A 12,964-nucleotide genomic window follows, 5' to 3' on the forward strand; every position below is an offset into this window, starting at 1 on the left:
CTGTTGTTACAGTGTTGACTGAAGACTTCTCAGAGTTTTAACTCAGGAGAGTGTTTATGTTCCGGTCTGTTTGTGCTACGTTTAGCGTTAGCATTTTAGCTAAACTTTAGCTCCGCAGTCTCAACAGGTGAGAGTAATGAGCTGCTGTAGTTCTTAATCACTTTTCTCCAAAGCGTACAGACGGGTAGACATTTCAAAAGTTATCCTTCCTTCATATAAAGTCCATGACTTTTTCCTGAGGTGCAGAACTGTAACTGAAAGACGTTTAGGCAACGACCAGTGAAACACATCCAGCTACCTAGTGAGCACCAATGGCGAACAGAACTATCATTTAGAGGTAAAAGGTCACCACAGGTCATGCAAGATTACAGACGCTAAGCCAGAGCATGGCAGAACAGGCTATGAGAACAAACAGGAGAGCCTCAGGGAACCGATCACTGGCATTAAAATTGGTCCAAAGACCGTTTCTTGCTGCATTTTTCCAGGGCTTTGTGGACCGATCTACTCAGACCGCTGACGTCAAAATCGGTTAACCAATCCATACTGGATTATCTTTACACCACTACTTAATACACAGAACAGAGCCTACCTGTTTCATGGTAGCTTTGTCTGTGCTTGTTAGCCGTGTGTTAGCCAGCTTCTGTCCACTGATTTCAGCCAATGTAAAGTGGTTTCATTCTCACTTCGTCCATTTACATCCACATTAACTTCTAGGCAGTGAATTTTAGTCTCTAGCGTGGTAGTTTTCTGTAGAAGTTTGTGTTTTGACAGGCCACAGTCAAGTAGCACAGAGGAGGTCATCAAACATTGAAAAATCGCTAAACCTCCTTTGTCTTTCAATGAGTAAATCTCCTGTGATGAAAAATGTCAAAGACCCCCTGTCTGCAACTTATGTCCAAAATAAAAAAAGATATCATCAAAAGAATGTGAGCAAGGCATCTGAAAGTGCTTCAACTTGTCACATTCACCTATGGGATACTTTGCCAACACTGGCATCAGTTTTAATTAAATACCATTGTACAAATGAGTACACAAGTGATCGTTGCCATTCTGGAGCCATTTGAGGTTCAGTTTAATGACAAAGAACACCTAGACATGGACTCCAAAGAGATCGGACCACCAACCCTTCAACTGAAAGATAATCTGCTCTACCACTCATCAGCTTAGTCTTATTTTGTTAGCTTATGGTTTATCAGATGCTCAGTTTAAAATAATTACAAAAACAGAAAAAAAAAATCATACAGCCTAATTTTTACCTACATGAAAATAGCTAGTAGTCCAAAAAATGTCGCGCTTTCTATAGTCAAATTTTCTCCCTTTATCACTTTCCTGTAATCTAGGCACCTCTTATTCTTACAATTATTACCCTAGGGCTAACACAGTACACAGGGTGATTGTAAATTCTTCATAAATCTTTAACACATATCTGAAAAAATCCCTGGGGTCCTTCTATTTTTCAAGGTAATCTTTAATGCACTTGTAAAAACTTGTATCTGTCTGAGCACTAAACTTTAAAGAAAAGCCCCATAATTAAAATCATACAAGCTTGGCAGTGTCAAAGGAGCTAGGAAAATATAAAAATTTTAATAAAACTTCTTGAAATGTTTGCAGGCAAATCATGGTGGGTTGAAACAGAAATCAGACATCGAAAACTACAGGAACAAACTGCGTCAGAAAGCTCGAAGGAAGGGGTACGGTGAGTTCTCCCTGTCTGAGAGTGGCAGTCATGGTTACAGCCATCGTGATACTCGACAGAGTCGGCATGATAATGGGATCAAGGAGCCAATGACTGCAGAAGAGAAGAGGGCCTCCTTTGCGGGATGTCACAAGAGGTATGATCTTTGAGGAGGTTACAGAGATAGAAACCATCTCATTTTCAAGTTTTTATCCGTCTGTTCCTAAGTTCATGAGCCGTACAATATGGAATTTTTTTAAACTGTTGACTATGGAGTTATATTTGTTCTTCAATTCTGAGTGAGGATTGGGAAACTTTGAGCGCAGAAAAATGTATTGTGCAAGTGTGCTAATCATATTTTGAGGGAAAATTCCAATTGAGCAAAGAACTTCAGGTTCTTTCAGGGGGCAGTGCACTCACTCAAAATCTGCCCATTATGTCCACACTCACCTTCCCCTGTATGCTTGCTCAAGTTGTGCACAGTGTTACAAATGTGTCAAAAAGTCAAACAATCAGGAAACTCAGGGGAGGGGCATTAAACTCTGATTGGCTGCTAACTAAAGCATTTTTTCTGAGCACTTCCAAGGCGCAGACTACTTACATGTGGCTGTGGTGTAACATGGACTGTAGAAAGAATTAAACAACGCCTGTGTGACGTCAGCTGTCTTTTTACAATAGGCAGACTCAAACAGCTTTTGAAGTCAATCCGCGATGGCTTTCATATTTGAATCGCAAACCGAACTTAGATCAACCTAACAGCCCACCCACTAAGCTCGACCTCCTGTCTGCTAGCTAGCTAGCTTTCTGGTTGATAAAAAACGTAGCTTCTGCCAGTGAGGCTATCTGTCAATCAAATGAGATGCACCAATCAGTACGCAGTGAGGTTTTTCCTCAATCAAACCAATTGTGGTACAAAAAATTCACCACCCTGTACAGTGAGAGCACACAAAGACATTAGCTAAACAGACATGTTTGGTTTTTTAAACCAGGCTGTAAACCAGTTTATTTCTTGTGTAGAATTTTTTGCACTTTTGCACAAAAACATCCACCCCTTGCCCCATAGTTGGTTTGATCCAAAGACACTGCATGAGATCCTCTCAGCAGGTTACACAGACATGTAGGTAGCTGTGTTTCACTTGTTGCTGAAGAGTTTATTAGAGCATCGGCTCTTTTTTAAGAAACGTGTTAACATGATATGTGATGAGTTATACTGGCTATTTAAAGAGTTTATTCATCCTGTGGTTTAGCCCTGTTCTCGCCATCTAACACAAGTTCTGACGTGCTTTAACGTAGCATCCTCTAATATTGAAAAGGAGAGTTTAGAGCTGCACGAATCTTAAAAGTAAAGAGGCTGACTTCACTATCACGACTGACTTTCATAAAAGGCGTCTTGACTACAATCATCTACTCCGGACCATCTACATAAACTCCAAATCAGTAAATACTTTTCTAAATACCGCAAATCAGTAAAAACTCAACTCCGGCTCCAACTCAGCCAATGGAATGGCATTGAGCTCTGCCCCCCTGCTGACGTTGAGCTCCAACTCAGCCAATGGAATGGCATTGAGCTCCGCCCCCCTGCTGACGTTGAGCTCCAACTCAGCCAATGGAATGGTGTTGAGCTCCGCCCCCCAAGCTCAACTCAGCCAATGAAATGCCGACATCAAGCGGCATTGAGCTCCACCCCGATCTGCACACTGCAGTCAGGGCTAACTGAGTATACAGGGGAAGCTGAGCATGGACATAATGGGCAGATTTTGAGAGAGAGACAGTTTGAGCAAGCTATGGTCTGTGAGCACACAAAGAGTTTGTGAGAGAGCATAGTTTCTTTTCTCAATTTGAGGTTTTCCTTAAAATACTATTAGTGTAACTTTGCAAAGCAGATGGATTTGCCCGTTTCTGTGTTTCTCACTGGCAACCCATCTTGCAAAGCCCCCATCTAAACAGACTGGGCCCGGTAAGAGAGTGACTGCATCAACTATTTTCAGGCGTGGCAGAGTTGTGACGTAAACAAGCAGCAACAAGAGGCTGGTGCAATTATGGCGGAAGAGATTAGCGTGGATGCGTCAGTTTTATCAGAACTTGATGACATTTCTTCGTTAAAAGAACAAAGAACAGCACTGGGCTCTTTTCTTTTTTAAAACGACAAAAGTCGAGTATTGACATGTCTACAGTGGCCATGGTTTGTGTAGTGTTGTAGTATTTGAGACCCAGTCTTGGTCTTGAGACCACATTTTGAAGGTCTTGGTCTTGTCTCGGACTTGAGAGCATTTTTACTCGGTCTTGTCTCGGTCTCAGACTGGGATTTTGCATCAAGACCAGCACTAATCTGCTATTCTTCGACTTCATTAATGTGATAATAAAGAGAAGCACTTGCTAAAACAACAAATAGCTTCAATTCATGTGTAACTTTCAGTTGAAGTATTACTGATTATTTAATGTTGTAATTTGACTTAGAACAGCTGCTGTGGGGAGCTGGTGGCCTATTGGTTAAAGGCGCTCCCCATGTATGCAGGCAGCCCAGGGTTCAAATCCAGCCTGAGGCCCTTTACCACATGTCTCTACCCCACTCTTGACCCTGTTTCTGACTCTATCCACTGTCCTCCTCTATCTAATAAAGGCACAAAAATGCCCAAAAAATGAATCTTAAAAAAAAAAAGAACAGCTGCCATTAGCTCCCTGATTGTTCTACCTTCTTGGAAATCTTTTCAAGTGCCTTATGTGTCAGACACCTGCAAAAACTCAGACATCAGTCCATCTTATTTCTGGTCAGAAATACCTCTGAACACTTATTTTAGGCCTCATTCACCTGACAAAGATTCTTCAAATAATTCTGGACTTTTCAGTGGCTTTTAAATACATACAAGGATTTAATTTTAACAAGAAGTTAAAAGAAATTAAGATTTGAGATTCATGCTGTGCATGTTGTGCTTTGGCAGACACCTTGTTCTTATCTGTCAGTTTTATTAACAAGAAAACTTAAATTAATGGGAGAACTCTCTTTAACCATTCAGCCTTGGCATGCTTTTTAAAAATTGATTTTCATGGTCTTGTTCTTGGTCTTGTCTCGGTCTCGGCTCGTCTTGGTCTCAGTCTTGACTTGGTCTCGATTCCCAAAAGTCTTGGTCTTGTCTTGGTCTCGATGCACTCTGGTCTTGGATAGTGTGGTCTTGAGTACAACAGTAGGTTTGTGTTACGCAGTTCTCTATGGAGTTTACTCCTCTGTAGCAGCGCACACCTACGACGTCACGTGTTTTGTTGCTCTGATTGGCCGGTAAAGTAAATGTGACTGACAGACCGTTCATCCAGTCACTCTCTGAGTTTTTTTTTTCCCATCTGGCATTTCAGGTTATGATTAGTGTGCTTGCACAAAATATTCTTCTGCGCTCAAAGTTTCCCATTGCTCGCTCAGAATTGAGGCACAAATATAACTCCTGACCTAAGAGGGGTCAGTTGCTGTTTAGCACTGAGCTTGCAGTGTAGTGAAATTTGTTTTTGTTTTGTTTTTTCACATATCCATCAGATACTCCCAACCCCGGGAACCCACCTATTGGAGCAGGCAGTCTTTGAGCAGCCCAAGCCCAGTGGAGACTGAAATGGACCTGCTTGTGTTGAGAGAAAGATCAAGGAGGGGCATCCGTAACAATGGTTACGATGTGAGTCACTGGACATGTCATAAACTATCTGAAGAAGGCTAAGTCTAATTTCTCTCTTTCTTCCTTTTTTTTTTTTTTTTTTTTTTTTTTTTTTGTTATCTTTTAATTTGGCCCTTACTTAGGGAAGTGGAACAGTGAAAAATGTGCCAGAATCAAGAAAAGTAAATCAACATACCTTAGTAATAAGAACAAATACCACTATAACTTTGAAGTTTAAATTGAAACTGAATTGCAAAGAGAAAGAGAGGGAGATTGATTATTGAAGATAGTCAGAAAATTTAATTTTTAAGAATTTTTAATCCTGTAATTTATCTGGCACTCATATTCAATAATGACTGGATAATGAAATGAGTGGATACTTTTTCTAATGAAAGTGCAACCCTAGCTGAATGACTGCATCAGCAACCACTTGAAACCACTTCCTTCAATATTTCCTCCTTTTTTTCAAGGTCAAGTTAAATATATGTAATCAGCCTTTTATTTTGTTTTGAATGTTTTTTTTAATTTAGGGGTACAGTTTGTTGTGTATCTGGATTCCATTTTAGTGAATTGGTGGGTGTGTTGTCTTCTAGATAATATCAATGCTTATAGACTGAATAACTGAGCTCGATACCAAATTTAAACTACAAAACATACTATTACATACTACATAACATTTCATGACTGATGTAGTCACACTTCAGAAAAGTCTGCCTATGACTAGAATGGTAAAGTGTAGACTCAACTACTTAAAAAGAAGGTTTTTTTCTACACATTCTCTCATGCATGTGAACATAAATTTGACATTTTTACAGTGGGTGTGAAGAAGTGTGATTTGAACTGACAGCAATATGTGATTTAGTGTCCATGCTTTATATCATTGTAAATTGTGCATAATTTTGCAGGGTGAACCTGAACAGTTTGAGGAGACCAACGTGGACCACCTTATGAGCTCTCTGGGTTACGGAGGTGGATCTACTGGCACTGGAACAGGAAGTTTAGGGGTAAAAGCTCACCGTGGATCTGACTCCTCCACACTCAGCTCTCAACCATCCATTGATGAGGTCCGCACACAGATGCATATGTTACTAGGCAACACCTTCAGCCTGGCATCTCAGGACCATGACCCTCCTTCTCATACCAAGTACGATTTCTGCTGATATTTTTAACACAAACCTGAAATATAAGAATTGTATTAGGAAGACCAAAGTGAGGTGCCTCATGCATTATTTGAAATACCAGTGTATGAGTGCACACACCACATTCCAAGCAATGTGTCACAAAGTATGATACACATTTCTTAATATGTGTACTTTATATACAGTGCACTGGAGACAACAAGGAAACTGAAAAGTGTAGGTACAGTGCTGTGAAAAAGTATTTGCCCCCTCTCTGATTCCTGATGTTTTTTGCATATTAATCACACTTACATGTTGCGGATCATCAAACCATTTTTTATATCTCACAAAGACAGCCCAAGTAAATACAAAATGCAGATTCAAAATTATGATTTTATTTATTAAGGGGAAAAACACCAAACCTATCCATCCCTGTATGAAAAAGTAACACCCTCCTTGTTAAATCGTGAGTTAACTGAGATTCACCACAGTTCTTGGAAAGCTGAGTTCAATTTCACTGGCCAAAACCTAGGTTTCACAGCACTGCATCTTTATGTTGACTCTTAGACCTTCTGTAACATTATTCTTTCCATCAGCAGCCATCACCATCACCACCACCATGCCCACAGAGCCTACAATCCCTCCCACACCAGCCACTACAGTGATGGTGTGACCAGTGCCCCGGGGACAATGAACCATCCCTGTGGGGGAAGGCAGAGAAGCGCAGGCTATGAGGATATGCACCAATGTAGCCTACCTAAACCAGTAAGCATTTTGAAATAAGTTTGTTGATTCACCCTTATTTGAAAAACATGTTTCTACCTGCTTCTTAGGCCTCTGCTTCATCCCAATATTGTGTAATAATGTCAAATTTCATGAGGTTCTCATGGCACTGAAAAACTATTTTAGAATAGAATTTGATCCTACACCAAGTTGGAATAATAAATCATAAATCAAATTTATTTGATTGGATAGAAATGCCTCTTCTTTTAGTAGGTGGCATTAGTATTTTTTTTAAATCCAAAAGCCAAGATGGGAATAAGTGGTAACTTGCATTCCAATGTAGTGCTGAAAACAAGCAGATTTAGAAACAATATTTGAATCCTCCACTGAAGTCAATACCACAGTACAATTGTAAATTTAATTTGGAAATGTATTAGATATATTTACAGGAAAGCTCAGAAATGCATACCAGTCGAAATAAAGCAAGCAGTAGTATTTATTCATCTTTGTTTTTGACTGAATAGTTAAAATGAATGTAAACTAATTAAATTATATTCAGGTACCAGCCAATTTATGTTAGAAAGTTCAGTTACACCTAAAAAATCAATAACAATGTTTTTTCTAATTTATGAACCTTGAAAAATTGTATTATATTTTAAATATTGTATATTGTACATCTTTGAAAATAAAAAAAACTTACCTTGAGGAAGCGAAAAACCAAGGTAATAATTGTTTGTGATTTTTCATTTTTTTCTATTTTTTACTTTTGTGTTTTAGATTTCAGTATAGTTTTAATTAGATTTTATTGTGAGTTTGTTATTTTAGTTTTTATTTTGCAAAAATGGTTTGTTTTAGTTCAGTTTCTATTAGTTTTAGTGTTAGTTTTAGTTATTGGGATGGGATTCTTGTCAGGGCAAGACCCAAAAGGACCTGAAAGGTACATAATCATACAATGAAATAATCTAACTTTTCATTTTATTTATTTATTTAATATTTAAATATAATTCAAGATCTAAAATGAACCATTGTGTATGCGCTTCTTAATTGAATCAGGCCATTTTACACTCCCAGGGCTTGATTGTGCATGTTAGTTAGTCTGCTGCTGTCAAAGACTAAAACTAAGCAGACTGATTCCCTACCTTTATTATATTTCATTGCAGTTAGTTTGCTAAGTGAGGCTTTCAGTTTTTTTTATTTTAAAAGCCTATTTTAGTTTTTATTTAGTTACAGTGACTATTTGAATCAAAAAATCACTCCCATAACTTTTAGTGGGGAAAAGATAAACGGATCTGAATCAATAACTGATCCTGACATTAAAAACCTGAATTCATGGGTATGTGGAGCCTAGTGTAACACATCCAGTTTTTGGCCAACCTTAACATTAGGATTTGCTTTACTGAGGCTATTATAACTCTTTCTGTGCTAGCTCAGCATCTTCAGTCTCATGAGACCAATACCTTTCCACGAGCATTACGTTAGTGGTAGGTACATAGGAGCATCGCCAAAAGATCTTATAGTTTTACTCCTCAGAGTACAAGCCTTGTGGACAAAATATGACAGAAGGAAAACATTCAGAATGCCTGCTCCTGTGCTTCACACTGTTTGACTGACTTACAGCAAGGGAACAGTTGTCTGAGGTCAGTGATAAGCATAGAAGGGGGGCACTGGTGATTAGAATAAGCTGTTCACTTGAACTTGGAGTCAAGGGTAATGAAGGGAAATAGATTATATTTGTAATTTACATTTTTTCTTTGTGCAGGGTTTCCGTTTCACACAGCTTCCTGATATGGGCATTGGGTCACCGCCACCACTGATCCCCTCAAGACCGGGACCACCAGCTGGGACCTCACTAAGACGGTACCACAACCACACTCAGGCACTTATTCAGACAACTGACAACACTTAAATTTAAAAATCTGTAAAAAAAAAAAAAAAAAAAAAAAACCTGCAAAAACAGGAATATACAAATGATTAAACAAGAGACTATCTCCAAATACTGAAAAAATAATGTATTGGATGGAATGGGAGAGTAACTTGGGGGTGGCAGTAGCTCAGTCGATAAAGACTTAGGCTGAGATTTGGAGGGTTGTTGGTACAAGTCCTGGTCAGACCATATCTGGACTTTGGCCTGGTAGCCTTAACTCATGTGATGAGCACAAAACTCCTGCTTCAGGTGTCATTTGTGACAAGACCTTTGTTTCCAAGACAGGAAATTGCCAATATGTGCTGCGCCATAGAGGCCCGATATGACGCATATTTAAGTTGATACAGTTTTGAAAAAATAAAGTAAAATAAGTGAATGCAAAAAGAGCTACATGTTTTACGGATAAAATATACAAAACTATCTCAATGTAGCATCTGAAAAAAAATTAGTCTAATGATAAAAAAGTGTCCTTTATTTCAAATTTCTGGCACAGCTGCAGAGAGCCACTTGGGAAGGGCAAAAGAGCCGGGTTCCCAACCCCAAATGGTAAACTTTTTTTTACAATATTCTAAATATAAATTTTGTTTTTTATTAGCTGTAAGCCATGATGATCAAAATTAAAAGAAATAAACACTTAGAATATGTAAGTCTGTGTGTAATGGATATGTATAATATTAGTTTCCCTCTTTTCATTGAATTTTTTAAAATAAATTCGACTTTTTAATGATATTCTAATTTATGTTATTATGTGTTTGATTTACATTTTACACAGTGTACCATGGTTTTTAGAATTGGGGTTGAATTCATTTAAATACAAACAGGACTGTACAATAAATCTACATGTAATGCAAGCCTACCACAGATTATTAAGATATGCAATTAATCAGGATTACTTAATCAAAAAGCCTGTTATTTATTATTTTTTTACATACTCAAATAAAATGAAGTACTTTTACAGTGAGAGTTGAAGTTATGTACTGTAAAAGTCTCTTGTACAAAGAATAATTTAGGGAAATACAGTGACAAATTCAGCTCTAAAAATAGGGTGTAAATAGATAACTATTACATGGTTAAGTCACTGACATTACAAGGGTTACATCAAATGTTGAATTTGATCAGTATGAGCTCCAAAAAAACATCAATTTGAAAGTTTTAGCAGGGGTTTCCCACTCTATCATCTCTCCTATACAAAAGAAGGTCACAAAAAACTCAGCAGATGTTCTGTGGCACTACAAAGAAATCGTAATAAAATTGGAAAGAAATTTTTTAGAGCTGGAAGCTGTACATTTGAAAAAAGGATGTCTGGGTGCATCGGATAAACCAATTGTTGTTCACAAAGCTGATATTGGGAGTCTCACTTCTTCTTGATTATAATTGGTCAGTGAGAAGACGTGACACTGATGTGCACATGATCAACTTAGATTATAAGTACAGCAACAACTGTACTTAGGACGGACAAAATGTGTACTTTTAACTACTTTGATTTTTGTATGAAATAAATGCTGCCAACTCTAAAAAATGTTGTTATTCAATACATGCCCTTGCTGTATGTTAATCACTCTTGTATGTTAATTGTCTCCAGCTCCACTCCTGATGTCAGTCTTAAGCCTAGAGTATCAGAGGCCACAGACATGCAGGCCCAGCAGCTCAATGCTGCCCCATTCCTGCCACTGTCCAGGACCCCATTCCCAGCTGTGACTGTTGACCAGTCGATCACAAACTACTCAGGTATGACAGGGATGGGATTTGTTAAAAGCAGAAGCTATTACCATGTGATCACTTAATGTATTTAACAAATCAATTTTCACATCTTGTTGACAGGAAACCCAATAACAGCAGTCTATGCTATATCAGCCAACCGCTCGGGTTACTCAGACTACTTTGTCATGTCACCACCATCCTCGTACCGTAGTCCATCCTGGATGTCCTATCCACCTGAGCCTGACGATCTGCCTAGGCAGTGGAATGAAACACCAGTGAGTGACACAGCTCCTGTATAATTTATTATAAAACATTATAGGCTGCAGAAACATGTAACAGTATTTTTTCCAAACTGTAAAGAAGTCCCTGTCTTCTATTTTCAGAACTCACGTCATCTTGAAACCATTTGTTGAAGTCGTCTGCCTGACAATAAGCGGACACTGAGAAGCCATAGCTTGGTAGGCCAAATAACCATGCTTATTTAGTGAGCAGAAAATTTGTAAGCGTTTCATCTTTTTGCAGGTTTGTTGTTCTATTTATAGTCACTTTTCATTCCTCTTGGCTACATGTGTTATATACTTCAAGAGAAAAATATTGTAACACAACTAGACTAACATAAAACTATTTTGATGACATTTCAAAGATTGGATTTTAACAAATGAAATGTGCATTATCAGCCTTTATTGGGATACAAAAGTAAAGACTGCTTACATTAAGTAATTGACATATTACCTGATTAGGCTCAATATCTATAAAACTAATTTCAGTCTTGGTGTTGCATTTTAAGAAAACTCAGCAGGGCAAATGTACTTGTTTAAAACTAAATAAGCTGTTAATATTACTTAAAACCAGCCTGTAGGCGTTTGTTTGAATTAGTTTTTTATGCTTAGTATGTATGCTTTGTTTTTGTGAAAGAAAACTGACCATAATACTGCATAATCATTACAGAAAAGTCATATTTATCTACTTTTTCACTCTTCAGGTGTCGCTTTTGATGAGCAGGAGACCTTTCCTCACCAAAATGCTCTGGACCGTATTCCTATGTATCCCACCATTCCTATCCATTTTTGTTTCATCCCCAACTCTTATTTCCTCTGCCCTGAACTACAGTATTTTTACCCCCTCTACCCTTTTGAGTTGCAGGTCTAAGCAGTCCTTACCAACCAGAGACCATCTGCCCCAAAGCCCCTTTTCTCTTATTTTATTTTATTTATTTATTTTTTATTTTTTTTTACCTGTGCAAGTGCTCAGCCATCTTTTTCTTCTCAATTTTTGTGAACTTTTCAGCTCCTGGAGTCCCTTGCTTCACTGGCTTCTACTGCCATTCTTTCACTATTCCATGTACGCAGCGACAACTTTTACAGCCAGAGGCTCCTCACACTGCTGAATCGAACTAGTCTTCTGATCATCAAACTGGGCTGTGCCTCCCTAAGTAATAACAGTGTGCAGTATAGATGAAAAAAGTGAGAACAGTGCAGCTTAACATGCAATGGGACAAGACAGGCTTTTCTACAAGTTCTCAGCAATTGTTGTGAAATAACAGCCATCTGCACAGCACACAATGGCACACAGGGCTGTGTTACCAGTACAACATTGCCCCAGCAATGGCCAGTATTCTACTTCTTCTCTGAAACTGACTGGACCATCCTGGACTTTCCACTGAGGTCCATCATAAAGCCAGGAATGCTGGAATGACTAAAAACTGTGCTTTTTTGATGATTCCCCAATTCCTATGTAAACCTTCTGCAGTTGGTTATTATGTATTTTAAAATTGAGTAAGAAAAAAAACAAACAAACAAAAAAAAAAAGATGGGGAAAAAGCATTAAACTTGCACAGTTTTACTTTTGGATATTTGTGTAATTTTGTCTTTTACTTTTGTGCATTATTAATGGTTTTCTTGTATTAAAAAGATTGTGAGTGTTTACCAGTCACTCACTTAATGTCAAGGCAAAAATGGCCATATATATATATATATATATATATATATACATATATATATATATATATATAATTATATATATATTGAAATCAGCAGCTTAGTTGTGTGTGATTATGATAGCATTTCTGTTACTTTTAAAATAATAACTTTAATATTTTTTCTTCATCACATTCAGCAATGGTAATGAAAATGTTTCACTTTGTTCTGTCAATCATCTGATTATGAACTTAACCATTGTGCAGACCAAT

The 12,964-nt window shown here is 37.9% G+C and overlaps 1 protein-coding gene across 3 annotated transcripts in view; it reads left to right on the plus strand.

Moving 5' to 3' along the window:
* Positions 1 to 12,729, plus strand: part of kiaa1549la (KIAA1549-like a) — a 135,609-nt gene extending 122,880 nt beyond the window's left edge. For 2 of the 3 annotated variants that reach the window (XM_041796567.1, XM_041796570.1), the window contains 9 exons: positions 1,612 to 1,832; positions 5,199 to 5,331; positions 6,216 to 6,454; positions 7,025 to 7,193; positions 8,911 to 9,008; positions 10,658 to 10,803; positions 10,897 to 11,051; positions 11,160 to 11,234; positions 11,759 to 12,729. In XM_041796567.1, the coding sequence (XP_041652501.1) occupies positions 1,612 to 1,832; positions 5,199 to 5,331; positions 6,216 to 6,454; positions 7,025 to 7,193; positions 8,911 to 9,008; positions 10,658 to 10,803; positions 10,897 to 11,051; positions 11,160 to 11,189 (1,191 nt within the window). In that variant the 3' untranslated portion in view covers positions 11,190 to 11,234; positions 11,759 to 12,729. The remainder of the gene's footprint in view (positions 1 to 1,611; positions 1,833 to 5,198; positions 5,332 to 6,215; positions 6,455 to 7,024; positions 7,194 to 8,910; positions 9,009 to 10,657; positions 10,804 to 10,896; positions 11,052 to 11,159; positions 11,235 to 11,758) is intronic. The other variant, XM_041796568.1, reaches the window with a different exon arrangement.
* Positions 12,730 to 12,964: the final 235 nt, after the last annotated feature.

Source organism: Cheilinus undulatus, linkage group 9 (assembly GCF_018320785.1).
Source record: "Cheilinus undulatus linkage group 9, ASM1832078v1, whole genome shotgun sequence".
NCBI lineage: Eukaryota > Metazoa > Chordata > Actinopteri > Labriformes > Labridae > Cheilinus > Cheilinus undulatus.